Source organism: Trichechus manatus, unplaced genomic scaffold (assembly GCF_000243295.1).
Source record: "Trichechus manatus latirostris isolate Lorelei unplaced genomic scaffold, TriManLat1.0 scaffold00088, whole genome shotgun sequence".
NCBI lineage: Eukaryota > Metazoa > Chordata > Mammalia > Sirenia > Trichechidae > Trichechus > Trichechus manatus.
The window spans coordinates 5821630-5842932 of record NW_004444024.1 but is presented as its reverse complement, the minus strand read 5'-3'; the positions used below and the strand labels follow the sequence as shown (position 1 = coordinate 5842932).

Here is a 21303-nt window from a genome sequence, read left to right as displayed (position 1 = left end):
CTTTGTTGAACAAGAAAAGGATTTGTGAGTTCTAACCAGATAGAGCCTGGAGGATTTTGAATGAAGAGCTAAAAAAAAAAAAAAAAAAAAAAAGCCATAGAGGGGAGAGAAATGCAGGCTGGTGCTGATGAAGGAATGTTTTCTCACCTCTAAAAGAGGAAGTGAAAGTATGAGCAGCTGCAGAGATGGCTATTTGGAAGGGGTGAAACTAGACCCCTAAGTCAAAAGGCTGGTGGAGCCCAAGAGGAGCCCTTTCTCCCTGGCCCTTGCCCCCTTTGGGGGTCTAAACAGGAGATAGGTTTGGGGCAATTGTAGGCCAGGGACCTGACTGCTTGGGGCCTGCCAGGAAGACCTAGGTAAGCCTTCGTTGAAGCTCTGTGTTCCTTAGGACGCCCAGGCAGCCAACTAGCAGAGGGGAATGTCCAGGCAGGTGGGCCTGGGGGCAGCCTTGCAGAGTGCTGAGGGAAAGTGGACCAGGCAGCCTGAGCCCCTAAGGGAGCTGAGCAGGGCTGAGAGGATAATGACACAGGGTATGAGGCCCTGGTGGCCAGACCATGGCTGAGCACCGAAATGAGCCACACTATGGGCAGATCAGAGAGACTTTTGCCAGAAGTCCTGCACCTGGGTCCAGAAGGACATAGGAGCCTCCTGGGAAAGTGGTTTGCCCCCAGGGGGAAGGGAAGAATAGGAGGCAGAGGGGTTAAGGGGTAGGGTCCGGGAGGGTTCAGAAATTTGAACACTTACTCCAAAGAGACTAAGTTTTAACTGGAAACGACTCAGTTGCTTTGAAGTATCAAGATCAGGCGTTGTCTGTCACAGCTGAAAAGGGCACTCACAAGCTTGGTTGAGGACAGTTATAGAGAAATAAAGTTATATTTCTGCACATCTGGGTTGTGACTGTAAATTAAAACCCGCTATGGTAGTATTCTTTGGTGCCAGTGAGATTGTCCATATAAATGTAGGGGCCAGCACTGAAGCTGAGCTTTGGTCCTAAGGGGTACATCCAGAGGGGTCAAGATGTACTTTTTCTGTTAAAAAAAATTATCACCAACTCTAAAGTGCAAAATAAATGAGAAGAAAACAACCCCAGGTAGGGGAGGGGTGATGTCTGCAAATCCCAATCTGAGAAACTATGACCACTGCCTACTTCTCCAGCCTTATTGCTCATTGTGCTCTTCTTCAGCCCCAGTGGTTACCTTTGAGTCCTTCATATGTGCTCTGCTCCTTTCTATACTCCAAAGCCTCTTCGCACGGTTTCCCTCAGCCTCTCTCTGGCTTCTAGTATCAGTTTAATTTCACTTCCCTAAGAATGCCTTGCCTGAGATCCCAGGACAAGGTGAGTCCCCCACTTCATACTCTCAGGGTGGCCACACACTCTGGTTTTTCTTCATAGCACCGCCCAGGATTTGTTCAGCCAGTGTCACACCAATAGGGGGCGCCCAATCAATGCTAAATGGACAAATGAATGAAGGTTAACTGGGGCCTGCAAGTAGCCCTGGTGGCATAATGGTTAAATGCTCGGCTGCTAACTGAAAGGTTGGCGGTTTGAACCCAGCAGCTGTTCTGCAGGAGAAAGATGTGGCAGTCTGCTTCCATAAAGATTACAACCTTGGAAACCCCATGGGGGCAGTTCTTCTCTGTCCTATAGACTCCACGGCAATGGGTTTGGTGCGGGTGGCCTGTAGCTCTGATGTAATGCAGGGAAATGATTCCCCTGTTCTGGTTTCAAGTTCCTGCTCTGTCATTTTTTAGATCTGTGGACTTGGCCAAGACACAAACTTCTCCAGGCCTTAACTGCTTCCTCTGGAAAATGAGCACTCAGCACACCAACACTGATCTAGCAAGCTTTCTTGAGCACTGGCTGTGCCTTAAAACAGGGCACCTGCCCTCTGGGAGCTCACAGCCTTACTGGAGGTGACAGGGAAACACACATTTAGAGGAAATGCCAGGAGGGCTGTGGCAGAAGCACACACAGGTGGTGAGGGGAGCACCAAGGTGGCAGGCCTACCTGTTGTGGGTGGAGTTGAGGAAGGAGATTAGGGAGGATGTAGGGAGGACTTCAAAAAGGAGGAAGATGGCTGAACTTTGGCTTATAAGATGAACAGAGGTTTGCTGTGGGTTAGGGGAAGAAGAATGAGACACCATGAGGCAAGGGACCCTGCGGGATGCAGGAGCAAGGGCATCCTAGGGATGACAAATGTGTCCACCTGACTGGGGGGCAGGGTGTGTGCTAGGAGGACAAGAGTGAGCAAATGGAGCCCCAGGCACCTGTCACCCATCACCAATGACCAATCCCATTTTATCTCTGTCCCACTATGTACCCCATCCCCAATCCCAGACATCATACCATTTCATCCGTAAATATTTCAATATGTATCTCTAAAAGATAAGGACTTAAAAAAAATAGCCACAATGCTATTATCATATCTAAAAAATTGACAGTAAGTCCTTAATATAATCAAATATCCAGTATTAAATTTTGATTGTCCTCTACTTTTTTCAGGTTTTTTTTTTTTTTTTAGTTTACAGGATCTAAATAAAGTCCATAAATGGGGTTGATTGATAAGTCTCTTGAGTCTCTTTTAATAGGTTTTCCTCTTTTCTTTTTCTTTTTTCTTGCAATATATTTATTGAAGAAACCAGGTCATTTGTCCTGTAGTTTCCACTGTCTGGATTTTGCTGATTGCATTCCCTGGTGTTGTTTAACAAGTGCATCTGCCCTCTGAATTTCCCATAAACTGGTAGTTAGATCCACAGCAGGGCTGTCCAATAGAAACATAATGTGAGCCACAAATGCAAGTCATATAGGTCGTTTTTAAATTTCCAGTAGCCACATTTTAAAAGTAAAACTAATTGTAATAATGCTTTATTACTTAACTCAATATATCCAAAATATTATTCTAACATGTAGTCAATATATAAATTAACAGAAAATTATTAACATTTTTTGGTACTAAATCTCTGAAATTCAATATGTATTTTACACTTCCAGCACATCTCAATTCAGGCTAGCCACTTTTCAGTTACTTCATAGCCACACATGGCTAGTTCTACCGTTTTGGACAGTACAGGCAGAGGCTCGATCAAATTCAGGGTCAAACTTCTGGCAAGAATACTTCATGGGTGTTGTGTTTGTCCATCAGGAGGCATACAGTGTCTGGCTGTCACTTTTTGTGATGTTAGCAGCCATTGATGCTCATTGTCTTAGAAGCACTAATGTTTTAGAAGTTACAGAGTGGTGATAAGTCTGTTATCCTGTCTGCATTTTTTCACTTGGAATATTTCTATAAAGAGCAACTTCTCTCATCAACTTTTTGGTTATCTGGTGTGTACAGTACATATAGCAAAGGTAAGTAAATGTTTGGTTCTTTCTCTTTTGACAGTTCAGAGAGGGTGGGAGCTGTGTTTAAGGCAGGTCCCTGTGTTTACAGTGTGGAGAGTGGGTGGGAGGTCAAGAGGGTGGCTGAGGGAGCCCGGGGAGGAGATGACTGCTGTCCACGTGGCTCCCCTAGCATGACGAACCGTTGGGCAGTCAGCCAACCCTCACCCTAAACCTCAGGAATCTCCTTCAAAAGGCCAGAGAAGCTCTCAGTCACCCCTACGGAGCCTGTTCTGCCCTGGCCTCTACCCTGGGACAGTCTCTCCAATCAGGCCCCCATCCTAGGCTCTCATCAGGGGCCAGGTAGGAAAGCCCACAGCCTCCCACTCCATGCAGATAGACAATGCTAGTCCGCCTGCCCTCTCCATCCTTCCTCCCTGTCCTCCTTCTACGCAGCCTAATGCCTTCCCTAGGATCCTAATGCCATTCCCAGGATCCTCCTCCCCTCCCTCTCCCTCACACACATTTTCTCTGGGACTTTGCTCCTTTCACTGCCCTGTCTTCTTCCTGAATCTTCACTTCTCCCTGCTATTGGCTCCTTCCCATTAGCATTTATATAAAATCTTCTAACATTCCCCTCCAACTTCCACCCTATTTTTCTCCTCCACTTTATGGCTAAACTTCTTGCAAACTCATTGTCCACCCCAACTGCTCACTGGCCCAGCTTCCTCACTGCTCTCCCCACCCTGAACTGGCCCTCACAGAGGTCACCAAGGGCTTCCTCTGGGCTGAACCCTGTCCTCATCTCCCAGGAACTCCTGCAGCATTTCTCCCTGTTGATCCTTCCCAGTCTCCCATGGCTTCCCAGGCACTGTGCTCGCTCTCATTTTTCTTTCTGCATTCTTTTTCCTGTATTCTGGCCCCTCCTCCGCTAACCTTCCCTCCCCCAAAAGTCCCTGCCCCTTTCTCTGGTCTTGCCTCACCAGGCTCCATACCCCTGCTCCACCTGAAGCTCCTCGCTCTCTGTACTTTCCTGTCTCAGCCCCAGGCCTGGCAGCTTCATGAGGGCAGGGACTGTGTGGGCCTTATGTACTTCTCTCTGGGGAGCCTAGCCCAGTGCTTGGCATGTAGCCTGCAGTCAGTAACTTTGGTTGAATGCATGAACACACGCAGGTCCCTGGCAGTGCCTTTGTTCCTGCTTCTCACCCTGGGTGGCCCTGCCATTTCATCCCCTTGACCCACCTGGTTAGACACAGCTGAGGGGAGTCCTCAAAGAAGCCTTTCTGGCCCTTCTGACCCCTCTACCCTGTAGTCTGTGAGTCGCAATTTATGTGGTTGACTTCATGGACTTTTGACAGTTATATCACATTTCCGACAGCTACAGATCTATACTTTCCCAACCCTCTGGAAAGATACACCACTTGCCAAAATGAAATACTAACGAAGTGCGAGTTTTCCCACTCCCTGGACAGAAACGTCTCCCAGATTTGCTCCTCCTCCTTAGCGAGGGGCTGCTGAATAGGGAAGAGCCCCTTGCTGCTGGCAGGGTGTTCAGATGGGTGGGGCAGAGGGAGTAGGCTGTGGGGCCTCCATAGGGTTTGGGGTACAGAGAAAAGAGCCCCTGGGGAGATATCAGGGCCTGGTGTGGCCTCAGGATTTGTGCCATCTTGGGCAGGTCATCCCTCCTTGGAGGCTCCTGTGGGTCCCCTTGTCAAATGGCAATGGTAACACCTTGCCTACATCCTCCACTGCTGTCCTCGGGATCAAATGTGATCCTGTAAGGGGTGGGGTCGGAGCATGGAGAGGGGTCACTGCATCACCAGGGAGAGAAAGCAGGCACCCAACGCAGATGCGGGCGGGGCAGGACAAGGCCAGGCAGCAGAGGCTCAGCCCGCGCTGGGCGAGTAGTCCTGGGGCCTCACCGCTGGTGGTGGGGCATTACTGCTAGGACGTTTACTGAGACTGTATGCGATGATCTCTCAAACGCACACCTCTTTTTACTGTTTACAGAAACAACCAGCTCCGCAGTCTCATCTGATCCTTGGACAGTTCTGGCTCTACAGGTCACTTTTGATGCCTGCTCTGGACACAAGAGCCCTGGTGGCACAACAGTTAAGTACTTGACTGCTACTGGAAAGGGTGGTGGTTCGAACCCACCAAGCTGTTCCGCAGGAGAAAGACCTGGGATCTACTCATTGTAAAGATCACAGCCTAGAAAACTATGCAGCAGTTCAGCTCCGTCACATGGGGCTGCTATGAGTCAATATTGACTTGTCGGCATCTAACAACAACCCTGGACACACCGGGCAGTCACAGACCTCCCAGCGGACCAAGAGACAAACACAGGTTCAAGTTACAAAACCCTGGGATCCATGCTCTGCCTCATTCACCCCCCACCCACACACATCATGAGCACCTACTGCGTGCTACTGAAGGGGTTAGGCAAGGGTGTATGCAGAGGAGAAGGCAATGCAACTGGCAGGTTTCTAGCAGCAAGGAGCTGGCCCTGAAGTCAACAAGCTCCAGAAACGTCTGTTGCATGAGCAAAGGGTTACATATTGCACATACGGTAACCGGGGAGTCTGCTCATATCACAATAAAAAGAGTGGCTGAGCCCCTGACTTATGTGGAAAACCACTGATGCTGGTTTCTTTGAGGAATATGGTGTTCTCTATAAACGAATTAAACAAAAAAGTTTATCCCTTAAGGCACCAAAACTTATTTCAACCACTTCATAACTTACTTCCTTAAAACATTTTATGTATTTCCCTATCAAACTAAAATTATTTTATCATTTTTCTGACACTAAGTCAGAACTGACTTGATGGCAATGGGTTTTCGGGGGTCTATCTGTAGAAACAGTAAGTCTCATTCAGCTGAATTTTTTCCGTTAGCTATTTTATTAATTTTTGTTATATATTGTACAAACCCTTTTGTCAAGGATTTTGAGGAGATGGCAAGGCGGGACCCGTTCTTCTGCATACAAAACCCTGACCAGAAGCAGGCTGCCATTAAATGGCTTGGCCTCAGGTTCGTCACAAACAGGCAGAGAGTGACAGGTGACAGAGTCTCCTTTCCTGCCATGCTCTGAACCCCAGAGCAATCACATGGGTTTTGAAAAATGAATACAAATTTGCTACTAGGGCAAGAGAAGACTCTGTCCAGGCCCAAGGAAACACCTGAGCGAGGGCTGACTTCACTGTACAGAAGAGCACAGGGGCTCAGGGAAGTCAGAGCACTGCCGGGGCTCACAGCCAGGACCTGGCAGCGCTGGGGTCTGAACACCGCTGACCTGCTGCTCTGCTCTGCAGTGTGCTCCTCGCTGAAGACCCCAGAATGCCTCCTGCCTGAGTTGTGTCTGCTTCTTAGAGCCAGGCTCTCCATTATTGCTGCCCACTACCACCCTCCATCCCTTTCTAATGTGCTGCTTCTAATTTAACGGGTACTGAGAGAAGCTCGTTAGAATTGTGTTTTGCACACAACAGCCGACCGGATCTGAGCCTGCCACTCTCCACTTGGCAGTTACGTGCTTGGGCTTGCCCACAGCTATTTCACCAACTGGATGTCTTTTTCATTTATATCTAGAGTCATGATCACTCTTTTTCTGGATTGCTGACATTGCTGGCCTCTCAAAAGTGTGGAATTATTTTATAGACAATGTATTTTTTTTATGCATTTAAAATCCACAAGGCTGAGCTGTCTACCTACAAAACTGTAATTAGATGTGCTAAGTGGGGAGGGGGGAAGCCTCTATCTACTTTGAGCAAAATCAAGAGCTCTGGGCACCAATTTAGCATTCAGCGAGGAGCCAGAAGCTGGGTTAGGGAATATTTACAGATGAGGTGGGCCTAAATAAGCTCATCAGCCAGGTGCTAAAAAAACATAAAAATCAAGCTAATTAGGCTTGTAGGCCGTGTCTCAGCACTGTGTTCACACCACCCACCACCAAGACACTTAGAAACACTTTACATTTATTTAGAGCTTATTTTTTCAAACGACCTGTTTCAGCTCTGGTACAGCTTCTCAATACGTACAGAATGACTATTTGCATTTCCCTGATCCCACCAAAGCCTGAGACGTACTACCTGAGAAACCCTTGTTGAAGGACTAGCTCCTCCTGAGGTGCACGGTGCTTCATAAAGATCATTAAGGGCTTTAACTAAAGTGCTTCTCTCTTCTAACCCTCCCTTCAACCCTGGGGGTTGTACAGCCCTGGTAGCTAGGGGGGGATTATCCCTACTTCAGACTAGGAGCCAGATTCAGAGAGGTTAAGTGGCTTTGCCCGAGTGAAAGCACAGGAAGCCTGATAACCAGTCTCAGGCAGCTTTCCCACCACGGCGCAGCGGCCTCCCATGGGAACAAAGGGGGCCGGCACTGACCGAGCACCAGCCACGTTACAGGCCCCGTACAAACCTAACTGGCAGGGCAGCATTCTCTCCAATTCTTTACAGATTAAGAAATGAGGGTCCTTAAAAGGTCAACGATTTGACCAGGGTCATAGCTGCAAAGTGGCCAAGTGCGGAGAGGCGGACGGTTGCCACAGGGCATGCAGAATCAACCTTCTAAAGACCAGATGCGGGCTGCACCCCTGGGAATGGCAGTGCACTGGCCAGTAAAAATCCAGTTTGTTATTCAATATTTATTTGGAAAACATTAGGGACACCAGGATGCACCTCTTTTTCAGACACAGTTTTTTCAAACAAAAAATGAAAGCAGATTAAACAGACTGAGCAAGTATCATTAGAAGCCAGCCTCAACCTGGCTGCAGTCAGAATTCAGATCCAACCTGCTTTAAAACCTGGAAAGTGTACCTACCTACCAGTTACTCACTGTGTAAGTCCAGATCCCTTTACCTGGCACCTAAAGTCCTTCCCCATCAGCCTGCAACTCAATTCCTACTCTCACTTTTCTTCATATCCATTCAGGCCCTAAGCACAACAAATGCCTTGCTGTTTTCCAAACACACACTAGGCTCTGCCTTGCCTCCCAGCCTTTGCCCATGTTCTCTCCCTCTGTAATGTGAATCCTTACATCCTTTTCATCTGTACTACCTCCATGGACCTTCCTGATCTTTGGGTCAGAATTACTAACTATTTTCTCTTGCCCCCTAGCATGGCTATACATCTCTCTATCATAGAATTTATCACACCAAACTATAACTGTTAATATAGCTGTATGTCCACTAGAGAATATGGCAGAGGTCATGGCTTATTAATCTTTGTATTAACCTTGTTCGCCCCAGTTCCTGGCCCAGAGAGAGCTCAATATGTGCTGAATGGCTGGCTGACTGTTTAAGAATGAGGTTTTCATAGTTAACTCGGCTTCAATATGAAATTCAAAACAATGAAGACAGGACTCAAACATAGCAGGGAAATAACATACACTTTTAACTCTCAAAATAAATACTAATCAATTTTATTTTATAAATACAGATGCTGAGTTTTTTTCCCAATTACCAACAGATCAGTTTCACATGCCATTTATTATTGGTGGTAGTTTAAAAAAATTATTTAAATAACCGGTTAGGTCAGGATAAATGGGCACCATTAGGACTGCTATAAAAATATAGCTGGATACAATCTTCCAAAACTAATATTCTGAGGGAAAAAAAAATCTCTGGAATTTCTAAGGCGGGTAAGGGGAAATGGAAAGAGAAAACACAATCAAATACTCATTTGATAATATTTGCTGGCTGGTAAGTATCTCAGCTACACGAAAACTGAAAGGGCTCTTAACAGTTCAGAAATGGATACAGTGTGGGTTTCCATTTCAATTTATATCTTCAAAGCAAAAAAAAAAAAAATTTTTTTTGTTTTTGATGACTTACAAGACTAAAAAGATCAGCAGAAGATAATAACTCATCCTGCATTTTCCACTTTAAGCACAGGCAAAACTAATCCCACAGCTTTGGAAAATGAACAGTTATTTCTGGAGACACGAAATCCTGTAGGTTCTAGATAGATCGTGGCAGAAACTGCAGGAATCAAACAAACTCAGATGAAAAGCCAAAACCCAAACTAAACAAACTCAAACCTAAGTAGTGTTTTGACGCACACATCATTGGCCACAGTGTGGATCAAGCAAATGTGGAAATAACTATTAATCAGTTCTCAGCAATCTGATCACATCCAACGGCAGAGTGCCAAGCTGTCGAGGTGAAAAGCTGTGAACCCCAGAATCAGGGAGTCGACCAAGGAGAGACTGATGGATGGAAGCCCAGAGCTCCAGGCTCCATCTGGTTGTGCAGAATCTGAGATCAACGCTGTAACCACAAGGACCCTGTACATGTTCCTCCTGCTTGGCATGTGGGAGCCAGGATGGAGGGCCTACAATTCAATGAACCCTGTCTCTGAGTTTCACACGAAGTTTAAAAGTCCACTCTCATGTCTGGGGAAATCACAAACCACATGCAATTCACTTTCCATTCTTCAATATTAACACAGCCCTTCTGAATCCCCCTCCCCATTTTGTAGATGTTACTTCATTGGAGGACCCCTGCAGCCCAGTCTGATGTATATCCAAGACTGTGTTCACCCTCTTTGACTTGAAAAAGAATGATGGTACCCCACAAAGAGGCCATAACCTTACAAATGGCTTCTACTCTAGGTCTGGAGTAACCCCAGCTCTTTATCTGGAATGAGATGGACTTCTTCAGATGAAGTTAAAGCTTTCAATTGCCTGAGGGCTGGGTCTGTCTGCTGTGCAGTAATTCTGAGTTCTCCTTACATAGACAATATGAACTATTGCATTCAACAATGTAGCTATAAATTAAAGCTGAGCCTAAGAATGCTTGGACAGAATATGAAAATGATTATGAGATTATGAGTTAAGTTGTTATGTAGGAAAAATGCAGCTATTGGAGAGCACACCTGTGGAGGTGTTTGTGTTGCTATACACAATACGTAAACTCAAATGAAGTCAACAACATTAGCTTAGATACAGGCATGGCTTTTGTTCAGGCTAGTCCTGTCATGATGCAGCATATGGAGATGTAGGTTCAAGAGGAAGTTCAAATCTGGAAAAAAAAAATCAGGTCGGGTGAAGTAAACTCAAATTTTATTCTTCTATATAATACATGGATACATGGATAAATTTTCCTTAAAGAGCTTGCAACCCTGAGGCGATGTCCTTTATGTCCTTGGGTACATAAAATATAAAGCAACAGCAAATGAAATCTGAGCTCCAGGAATGACAAGTAGACTTCAAAAACATAATTTAATATTTATGCAATTGCACACATACCAATAGTATTCTATGCCTCATTTAGTCTCCTATTCCAACTATCTCAACTGCCTTGCAGTTTGCACATTGGACAATATGACTCTCTACATATATTTCATCATATACAATGCCTTCCTTCGGACAGAAATTTAATAAATTAATGTGGGATTTACAAATAGGGATTTTGTCTGGTGAGTGCACTGTCAGAAAGCATGATGGGTTTTTGACCACAGCATCTGCCCACATAAAAACGTCAGGCCCCAAAGTGAACTGGATGTTATCTGACTGCAGTAACCTTGGCGTCCTGAAGGTTCCCTGGGATCCATCAGAGGTGAGGTTTTTAATCTAATTTTTGAGGGCTACATCAAGGGTATGGCTATTTAGAGGAGGGGGAAGGTCATGGCTACTGGGTTGAAAGAAAAACAAAACAAACGGTGAATCTGATATCCTGTTTTCAGGACTGTAAAGATGAGGGCAACAGTGGGGTCTACAGTTGACTGTGGTGCTGGGGGGTAAGGGCAGGAAGATGGGACTGGGTATAAGGAGGGCCACTGTGCTTCTTATTCATCAACCAGATGGATGGCCAAAGACCCTTCAGTAAATGGTGGAGACCTATTTCTGAATATTCAGTTTTCCAAAGTTTTATAAACTCTGGGCAAATGCTTATCAGAGACTAAAGGTGAGGTCATTATATTATCTATATATATTATCATCTTCCCTCTGAGGATAACACAGAAGCGTAAATAAAAAGCAGACAAATACCTATAAGGTGACTTGAGCTATAGGCTCTTCAAACTAGAGAGTGACTTTTGCCTTAAAACAACCGTCAAGCCTGAAAAGCAAATATTGAAAGCAAAATCTAACTTTGTCTGGCCCACTGATACACAATGATCCTGAGTCCTTCCTCAATTTCCAAAATTTGTTTTTTTGAGGAATATCCTCCATTAATATTCATTTTGTTCCATAATTATTAAAAAGGGTAAGTGCAGCTTTATTCTCATTGTAAGCAGCGACTCTGTCCTGGCCCTATTGAGTACCTTGGTCTGCTCACTTCATTTATCAGAACTCCTGCGCGGCCGGCGGAAGCTGGATACATTTTCATTCAGTGCATAGATCCTTCGGGAGAACTCTTCAAATTCTCCCAGAACTTGTTCATCACACTCCACTGCCACAGCACTGTCCACTGGGATGCAGTTGAATGCTTCTAGCTGATTGCCTGAGGTGAAACCTGTGGCTTCCAGCCCAATGATTTCTTCCGCTTGCTCCACGGTACAGCAGAGTTCAGCTTCTGAAACCGGGTGGAATTCGCCTGGGAGCTGGGCGTTTGTGGCGCCCGCCTGCTCACTGGGTAGGAGAGTGCCATTTACTGTGGCAGGATGCCCAGAAGGGGCTTCTTCTGTTGGTTCCTGGCTGGTATTCACACTTACATGGCCTGCATTTAAGCTGTTATCCAAATCTACTCCTTTTTTCTTGTTTTCTTTGGAGAAGTCCAAGGAAGTATCCAAGGAGGAGGACAGAGATGTTGTCTTTCTCTCGGACGCTACCATGGAAGGGATGGCGGTCACAGGCTGGGCTAATGCTGAGTTGTAACTGGGAGGAGGAGTTTTGTACTGGAGTCTTTCATTCTCTGAGCTGGCCCGTTTTCGGGGTCCTTTGTCTGGTGAAGGTATCCCCCCAGGAAAGCCCATATCTGCACCTCCAAATATGGAGCTTTGTCTCTTTGGAACAGGAATTGCGCTGGAGGTGTGATGTCTGTCGCTAGAAGACAAAAAGGAGACATTATTTTTACTTCAGAACTCAGTTTAAGCCTTCTGCATCCAGAGACATGAAATAGCATATTTAGGTTTGCTATAATAAAAATAGATAATAATCAATCGTAGACATTATTAATTGTACTGTCCAAGTGTAGGAAACAACATGAGGCATGGTGGGTTCAATTGTGGGAACTTCCTTCAAGAAGGATACAGGCACACTGAAACGCATTCAGAGGAGAATGCCCAGAATAGGGATGGGGGATAGAAACCATGTCATATGGGGAAGAGTTGAAGTAACTGGAGGAACTGGATCTGGAAAGAAAAGTACATGAGGGATGTAATCAACTTTCTATGTCTAAAGGACTATCTATGTTTTTATTTTTGCTATTAATATTCAATTCTTATTTTACCTTCATAAAGCAGTCTCCCCTATTCGGCAGAGAAGTTAAATGACTTGCCCCTGATAACTCAGTGCAGCAGCGGCAAGGCTAGAACTAGAACCCGTGACTCATGACACAATGATCAACAGTCTTTCCAATACCCAATGCTAATCATCTTGCATTAGAGAACTGGCAGGGAGAGGACCAAATATACTTTTTTTAAAAACAAAAAATTCACTTGGGGAATGACATCTCCGTTAGAAGTCTAGTCACACACCTTTTTACAATACTTGGTCTTCAGTGCCTTCTTTTGAGCCTGAGTTACTTTTCAGGAAGATAGCTTTGGGCCAGCGATAATAATCACTGTTCAACTACACAAAGCTTTATAGTTTCTAAAGTACTTTCATATCCCTCATTTCACTTGGTCCTCACAAAAACCCTCAAGAAAGTAGGGTATCATTATTACCCTTAAGTCTGAAATAATAACTAATAATCCGTTAATGGAAAGAGAACATCCAGACTCTGAAAATGACAGCCACATTATTCACTGTGCTAGTCAAGCCACTCCTGGAGCACTGATCAGAGTTCTAGATATTCTACTCGGGTGAAGCTAGTCAGCTTCAATGCAATCACATGAACAGACTGGGTCCAGAGACAGAGAGAGGCACAAACACAAGATCCATCTGACTAGAGTTCTTCAGATGAGGAAACACACACAGGGACGTTACCTGGCTTTTGAAAGGGTAACTACTAGGCAGGAGTCAAGGCTAGACCTGAACCTATACACTCACTCAACAAATGGCTACTACATGTGCCAGGCCCTCGGGAGGGGAAACAGATCCAAGACAGACAAGACCCTGCCTCTGAAGAGCTTCCAATCGTGCAGAAAAAGACATCCCTAATTATTTAAACAATGTATTTTCAAATTACAATTGTGATAAGTGCCCTGAAAAAGAAGGGATCTAGGCCCCCTCCACCTGTGTCCACAGCCGGAGTCCTGGACCTGGCACCCTCCCCTCTCTTCTCCTGCTTTTGAATTCTCTTGGTTTTTTTCTGATGCTGGATTATACATATGGTCTCAGATGCCTAAGCAAGGGCTATTCTCCTTGAGAAAAGGCAACCAACCACAGGGCCTCTAATCCAGGAGCCTATCAGACTCCCTTGCCTGGCTGTAAGTGTTGGTGCCCGGAGAATTCATAATTAGGGGTGGTCACTGGGGCATATGCAGAACCAGGCAAATAGACCAGTAAATTACCGTTTTTACTGCTCAAGAAAAACAAAACAGAAAACCCTGCTGCCCTTAATCTGGGTTTTCAGGTAATATGTTGTCAAAACTCACAGTAATTTAGTAAGATAGACATTTTTGCCAACCTTGTTGTTTTTACCCTACCACTTGCTGACCGTGTCCCTCTCTAACTGATTTTGCAGGGCAGCTAGGTAAATCAAACCAAAACAGAACATCAACACCACCCACAGATCTGCTCTGTGCAGGCAAGTCAAGTTTTCAGTTACCACCCCCAACCCAGGAGGCCTCCATTTACGCTGTTACCCAAATGTACACTGAAGGCGATGTCTGGAACACTGGAACACTGAAGGTGATGTTGGCGGTACGAGTGGAGGCCAGGTGCTTAACCACTCATAGCTGTGAGGGGTGAATGGCTGGCCTGATAAAAGGCAGGACTGAGGAACAGGCCTGGGCACACCAGGCACTGCTATGACACAAGAGGAAGGGGGATTTTGTAGCTCTCCCTTATTTTGAGACTCCCTAAAGCTTCCTCAACTTTGAGAAACAGAAAAGTAATGGAGTGTGACATCCCTCCCTCCTAACTACAATGGGAAGAGAACTATCACTTTCCTGAGCATCTATAATGTTCCAAGCTCTGTGCAAGGTATTTTGCAAACATAGGACCCTAACATCTACCCTATGAGAAAGACAGGCAGGAGGGTGGGTAATGTGGGTTGTTCAAGGCTGCAGAGCCCGCATCTGAACTAGATTTGGTCTGACTCCAGAGCCTATGCTGTCGGTTGCATCCTACATTCAGACTCAACTAACATTTACTAAGTGCCACTGAGAAGCTAAATGCCATTATACAGGCTTTCTCATTTAACCCTTCCATCAGAATCGACTCGATGGCAACGGGTTTGGTTTCGGGTTTATCTTATCTATCTAAGCTATGGGATGTTAGTCTTTATTTTAATGGATGGATACTAAGGCTTTGAGGGGTGGAGACTTTGGTATTTTCTGACAACCGCATTTTGTGATATTATTCTTCAGATCCCTTGGATTTTTCTGAGAACGCAGGTAATGATAGTATCAGATGCAATCTGGAAAACCCAAGTAACAATAAAATGTTCCCTCTTAGGAACCGTAAGAATATTAGTTATTTTGGGTAGACAAGATATAGGTCTACATAGCTAAGGTTTACCCTTTGATCACCATGTTTTGGCTTTTTTTTTTGTCTTTTCTTTCATTTTTAGCCACGTGAGATGAAAGCTTTCAATAATTTTTTTGCTTTCAATAATTTTTTTTATTTAAGCCTTTCTTATAATCTTAAAACAAATTAATCAAACAAAAAAGGTATTTTGTTGATGACTTCGGGTCATCAATATGAACATGTATTAGTAAGCTATGACATAGTAAAAAGATTACAGAATTTTCACTGACGTCTGTTTCTGAGGACGTGAGTCGGATAATCCCTAAGGCTGCACTTGGCGTTTTTCTGTGTCTTCGCTCACTGCCAGGCTGTCAGTACAGCTGTGTCACTGTTCCTGCCTGCAGTGGCTTCTCTTCTCTCTTTTTAAATGTTTTGCTTCTAACTTTCTGCGTTCTTATAAAGCAGATGTCCAAAGTTTTGCGTGCAAAGTAAGAGTAAACAGGATTTGAGTGATGGGCCAGGATGTCCTGGGCATAACATGCACTATTATATGAGTTTTGTAACATTAGTTTTGGCTGCTCAGGATTATTATTTTTTTATTATTTCCAAGATCTTAGCTATGTTCCAGATTTTTAAAATAGCTGAGCTCCAAACAGCTTATATGTTAAATGATTACATTAAAAATACATACAAACATACACATGCATTTTTAATTATTGTAGTAATTTACACTCATTGGAAAATTCAAAAAAATATAAAACATACAAAAATAAAAATCACTCAGGATTCTGTCACCCATCAAATAACTACTATTAATTTGGGATACTTTCCTTTGAGACTTTGATTTTACATATGTGTGCTTAAATAAAACAAACCTAAAGCTGTGTTTGTGGTACATATATATAATTCTATATCCTGCTTTTGGATGGTATTAAAACTTCCTGATAAATATAATTTTAAATGGCTGCTCTATTGAGTAGAATACCATAATTTATTTAATCATTCCCTTACTTTTGTAGATTTAGGATGTTTCTGAAATTTTAATACTAAAAAATAAACTGCTGTGAGCAGTCTTTGTCTGATTACAGTCTGACTTCATGACTTCACGAGAGGAAGAGATAGAAACTTACAGGTTTACTAATTATATGGCCAATTTTTAAAGGCTGTTGACAATTTACTTAACTTATTGAATGAAACTGATACATTCTTTAAGCTGTGAAGAATAATTTACAGGGAGTGTGTACTCTTAAAAAACAACCAAAAGAGCAAACGTGGGTGTTCTGGGGTGGAGTGGTTGCAGCAGGAAATGTGGTCGCTTTTCTTTATCCTCCACCCCACCGAGGGTCCCTATATATTCTAAGGCCCTAGATACGAGGTGCAGAGCCTGAGATCCAAGCCACTGACTGAGGCTGCCAGCTCACTGCACACATCTTGAACCTCATCAGCCTTGACTGTGTGTCTCTTCCAGCTCGGCTCAGGTCCAGACTGGAAACCTGGAAGCATGACATCTGGGCTGGGGTTTAGTGCCGCAATTAAAAGGAATTTATTAAAAAACAACAACCCAAAGATAGCGTAACTGCAAACTTACTAGGCTGTGGTTTTATGAAACATGGCACAGATGCTGAATAACTGAGCCATACTGGAGACTGTTAAGTTACTTAATAATAAACCTTTTGCTACAAGCAAGAAAGGGTTTTCCTAGGGTCACAAGCGTGAGAGAATGCCAAATAGCCTGGAGTTTAGAGGTCAAGGAGGATAGTCTGGTTTAAATTTGTCTTTTTTTTTGGTTCAAGTCTTCTCTGATCTCTCTGAACTGAGGAGATTAACCTCTTTCTCATTCTGTGAGTCCTTCTTTATTGTAGTCGGTTACCTTTTCTTGTCTCTTCAGCTATATCTAGAGATAGTGGTGGTGATAAAAAGGATGTTCTAAGACCTGGACTCTACTCCTAGCTCTGCTGCTATGAGCCCCTTTATTTGGAGCTGTAACTTAAGGCCGTGTTCACCACTTGTTAGTTATATGACTGTATGCAGTGACTTATCCTCTCTGTGCTTACGAAGTTTTTTTCTTCGTAAAACAGATCACTAGACTATGGCGAGGATTAAATGAAACAGTGCATTTAAAATCCTTGGCATATACATTGATTGCAATACTAGCTATAACTGTGGTTGCTGTCATTGTTATTAACCTCCATGGACTTCAAATTTCAAAAGCATTATCCCCATTTTACAGAAGGAGCAACTGAGGCTCAAAGCATGAATGTCTTACACAGGAATACAGGGTAACAGGTATCAGACAAAGGACCAGAATCTAGATCCTTCCTTTTACTGGTTTTCTCCTGTACAGAATACTGTTAAAAGCAGCAACAAACAGAACTCTTCCCACCCAACCCCATCTCCACTTCTTCTGCACATCAGGGAGCTAGCTACAAGAAGCAGCTAAAGAATTAAAGCAAGTATAAAAGAGTTTTAAGTACTAAATCAATCCAAAGATTTATTCTGCCCAATGTGAAACAACATTCCACCTTTTAAAATCTTTTTTTTTTGGTGGGGGTGGCGATGGCTGGGGTAGGGAAAGCTTTGAATAAAATAGAAATCCTCAAACTGCTTCTATTTACATGATCTACCAACTGCTTAGGGACTACAGGAACTTCCCAAAATCCTTTCAGGTACATTCCAATTGTCCCCAAACCTCTGATGTATCATTTTTCTGTGTGAATTTAGCTTCGGAGAGAGAGAATTTTTCTGAGAGGGAGAATTTCTCTATTTCCCCAACCTAAATGAGGAGGACCATGCTCTGCACTTTTATATCCACCATACAAATACCCTGGGGTGGAACCCAGTTCACTCTACTCCACCATCCTTGTCCTCACCATTCCCCCTCTTCCTCTTTCTGGTGGTTCTGCTGCTTTTAACGAGAAGGGATAGGGAAAGAGAAAACAAACTAAGAAAGTACTGGCTGAAAATGTGATTCCCATTTCTATCTCCCATATGTAATATTCCACATTGAGCTCCATCATTACAAAATGTGGGACATCGGTGAAATACTTTTCACTGCTCTGAACCTATGTTTCCCCTTCTGTAAAATGAAATGGGTAGATCCACCTAATAGTTACTGTAGTAAGGATTAAATAAGACACACAAGTAAAATTCTAAGTGTTAATGAGTAGGTATTCAATAAATTAATACTAATAATAAAACAGCAACTAACATTTATGATATGTTATGGGCTAAGCACCCTGTTAACAGCTTCACATGTTGTTCTCATTTAATCCTCACAACATCTCTGCAAAGTATTATGAACATCATCTTCATGAGGCACAGAGGTTAGGTATCTTGGCCGAGGTCACAAAGCCACTAGGTAGAAAAATGAGATTTAACCAGGCAGTCTGACTAAATATAAATGCTAGTTCTCTTCTTTTTCCCAATCTCTAGGACCTTTTAAGTTTTTTGTTGCCACCAAAATGCCTGCATTTAGTCTGTACTTCTGTTTGAGGGAGGGGTGAGAATCAGAAGAATAATTTTTAGGTAGTGGATTGGTACCTTTTCCTTCTCTTCTCCTCCTGCCTTCTATAAACTTGTACAATTTTTTTTGGCGGGGAGGGGACTTTCTAGGACTTGTTATACTATTAGGTATTCTAAGAATCAATTATGAACAAAAATGAATTCTGTCATGAAATGATGTAAAAGTGAAAACTTAAGCAAAAATGAAATAAAGAAAAAACGTAAAGATTTACCACATCAAGAGAGTTCTTGAAGCAGGGGTGTTTTCAGCTATTTGAAAATAATTTTTTTTTCCTATTCTCTTTCAGATTCACTTGTTTTATATGTCTACAACCGGGTCTGGCAGTATAAAGTATTAGGAAAGAGTACAATTCACCATCTCAAATATGTGTCTTTCCTTCCCTACAAAATGTTTCCTCTGAGGAACATTACTAGATCACAGCTGGTCAAAATACTAAATCTTGATTGTCTGGGTCTTGGCCAAAAACTACAGCTACAACTCGGTGCAATAAGAATACTTAAAAAAAAAAAAAAAAAAAAAGTTTAAACAACATTTGATCTTCTTTCTCCCCCTTGTAGCAAGCTATGACCTCATGGCAGTAAGACCTCTCCATGGAGGTATTTAAGTTGGTTTACGGCCATTAGAAATGTTTGAAGCTCTAGGTGCTGCCCTGCGCCAATATCATGTCAACTGTGCTAAAAAGCAATAATAGTTTCTCACCTTCTTAAAGATTACCGCGTAAATAATGCAGAGCAACGACAGGGCTACACGAGTGCCAAAAACAGGTTGCCAAGGCGAAGCTGAGGTAGAATTACATCTTTTGGCAGCTAAGAAATTATGACATAAGGTTAGTTGTTTTTTTTTAAAAAAAAAAAAACAAAAAACCTCCATAAATTAGGCTACTATCCTTTTTTCAAAATTCAGCAAAGGCTGAGATTTACCTTCCTCCTTTCTCTCTCTCAGATCAAGCAGGAGCACAGAACCTCCTTTTGGGAAAGCCAAATTTAACAGTTAGATCTTATCTCCCAGGAGGTAGCTGGAGTTAATTGTTTTAAGCATGTAGTCTGTTGGCCACAGGCAAGCAATCTAAAGACCTCTCTCCATTACCAGATAAGTGTAAGTGCTTAATCTTTGCCCTGGATGTTAACAAAAACATGAAACAAAATATAAATAGGAACAATCTTGGGCCAAAAGCACAGGCTAAAATCTGCACCAGTGGTCACTTTTCCCCTGGGCTCAGCTTGGAAAGTTTCCTGTCAAAGCCTGACTAAATAAAAACAGAGCATAAAAAGGTATAACTGAACAAGGGAACTTTTAGATTTTATTTAAACTGAGTATGATGGAAAGACGAATTTGTGAAAGAGAAAGTTCCACAGGCAAAGGACAAAATAAGCCAGCTGAGAAAATCCAGTTCCCAAGGCTGTGAGATGTGAGGGCTGGGCCACCAGTGCTCCACGGCCCTGGGCAACTGGGTCCGGCTCGGGAAACAGGGGTCCCAGCACAGGCCAATGAACAGAGGGTGCAGGTGAGCCAACAGCCCAGAGCCCAGATGGAAGGCAGCTTGGTCTCAAGGCTGAGCTCCCTGGGTTCAGGGAATACAGAATGATCCTCCAGAGAGGTCTCGGGAGGGGTCAAGTCAACCACTTCACCGATCAACTTTCATCTTAAAAAATCATTATACAAATTAATGTACTGAAAATCACAGTCAGGCAGCAAACATTACGAGAACTGTAAAATGGTCTGTAGAAACAGGCATAGCTCATCTTGATGTCATTTATATAGAGCATAAGTAACATTCTACACAGGAACATGCAAAGAACAGGAAAGAGATGACAGGGATGATACCTGGGGACCCCTTGGAGTGTCTGAACAGCACTTGAGACTTGAGGGTAATCAAATGCTTATGCTGAAAACTAGAAAAAAATAATGTATCAACTCTATCTTAGCCAAGGGAACCAGAGGAATGGCAATCTCACAGAGCCCAGCCTCCAGAGAGAACTTGATAGGGAAATTAAAACCCTGCTCAGAGAAAGCTTTCAGAATTTTTAAACTAGACTTGTAAGGGAATCAAAGGAAGCTTTAGACCACTGAGGCCAATGACAGAACCTGTGAAATTAAGTCTTTGAAATATACTGCTAAAACCGAACTACCACCAAATTTCTATTAAGCTCTGATAGGAACCGAACCATGCGCTTTGGCTGTTTGTTATTTTAAAAGAAAAATGGATAGCTCCACCACCATTTTCAGAAATGTTACAGACTTTTGGCAGAAGTGCTTAAATTACCAAGAGCTGCCAATGAATCACTGCTTAGAAAGAGACTATGGGACGTCAAGGATAACCTCCCAGGAACCTTATCTTTTGTAGTCCTCTTAACTACTAAAATAGGTGTAGTATAAAACGATATGCATTTTTTTTTATTGTTGTAGTTTAAATGCAGTTTACATTTCAAGTTGGTCTCCCATACAAAACTTATACATACATTGTTATGTGACCCTCATTGCTCTCCCCATACAGTGACAGCACACTCCTCCTTTCTACCCCTGATCCCCCATATCCATTCAACCAGCTCCTAACCCTCTCTGCCTTCCTATCTCACTTCCAGACAGAAGCTACCCGTTTAGTCTCTTGTATCTACTTGAGCTAAGAGGCCCACTCCTCACGAGCATCACTTTATGTCCCACAGTCCAGTCCAATCCCTGTCTGAAGAGTTGGCCTCAGAAATTGTTTTAGTTCTGCGCTGACAGAGAATCC

At 43.4% G+C, this 21303-nt stretch overlaps 1 protein-coding gene across 1 annotated transcript in view; it reads right to left on the bottom strand.

Moving 5' to 3' along the window:
- Window positions 1–7992: 7992 nt before the first annotated feature.
- The window catches only part of UVRAG (UV radiation resistance associated), a 363460-nt gene continuing 350149 nt past the window's right edge, over window positions 7993–21303 (bottom strand). Inside the window, exons 17-18 of the mRNA XM_004381978.3 lie at window positions 14065–14107; window positions 7993–12298 (exon numbers count right to left, since the gene is read on the bottom strand). Of these exons, the coding sequence (XP_004382035.1) occupies window positions 11593–12298; window positions 14065–14107 (749 nt within the window). The 3' untranslated portion in view covers window positions 7993–11592. The remainder of the gene's footprint in view (window positions 12299–14064; window positions 14108–21303) is intronic.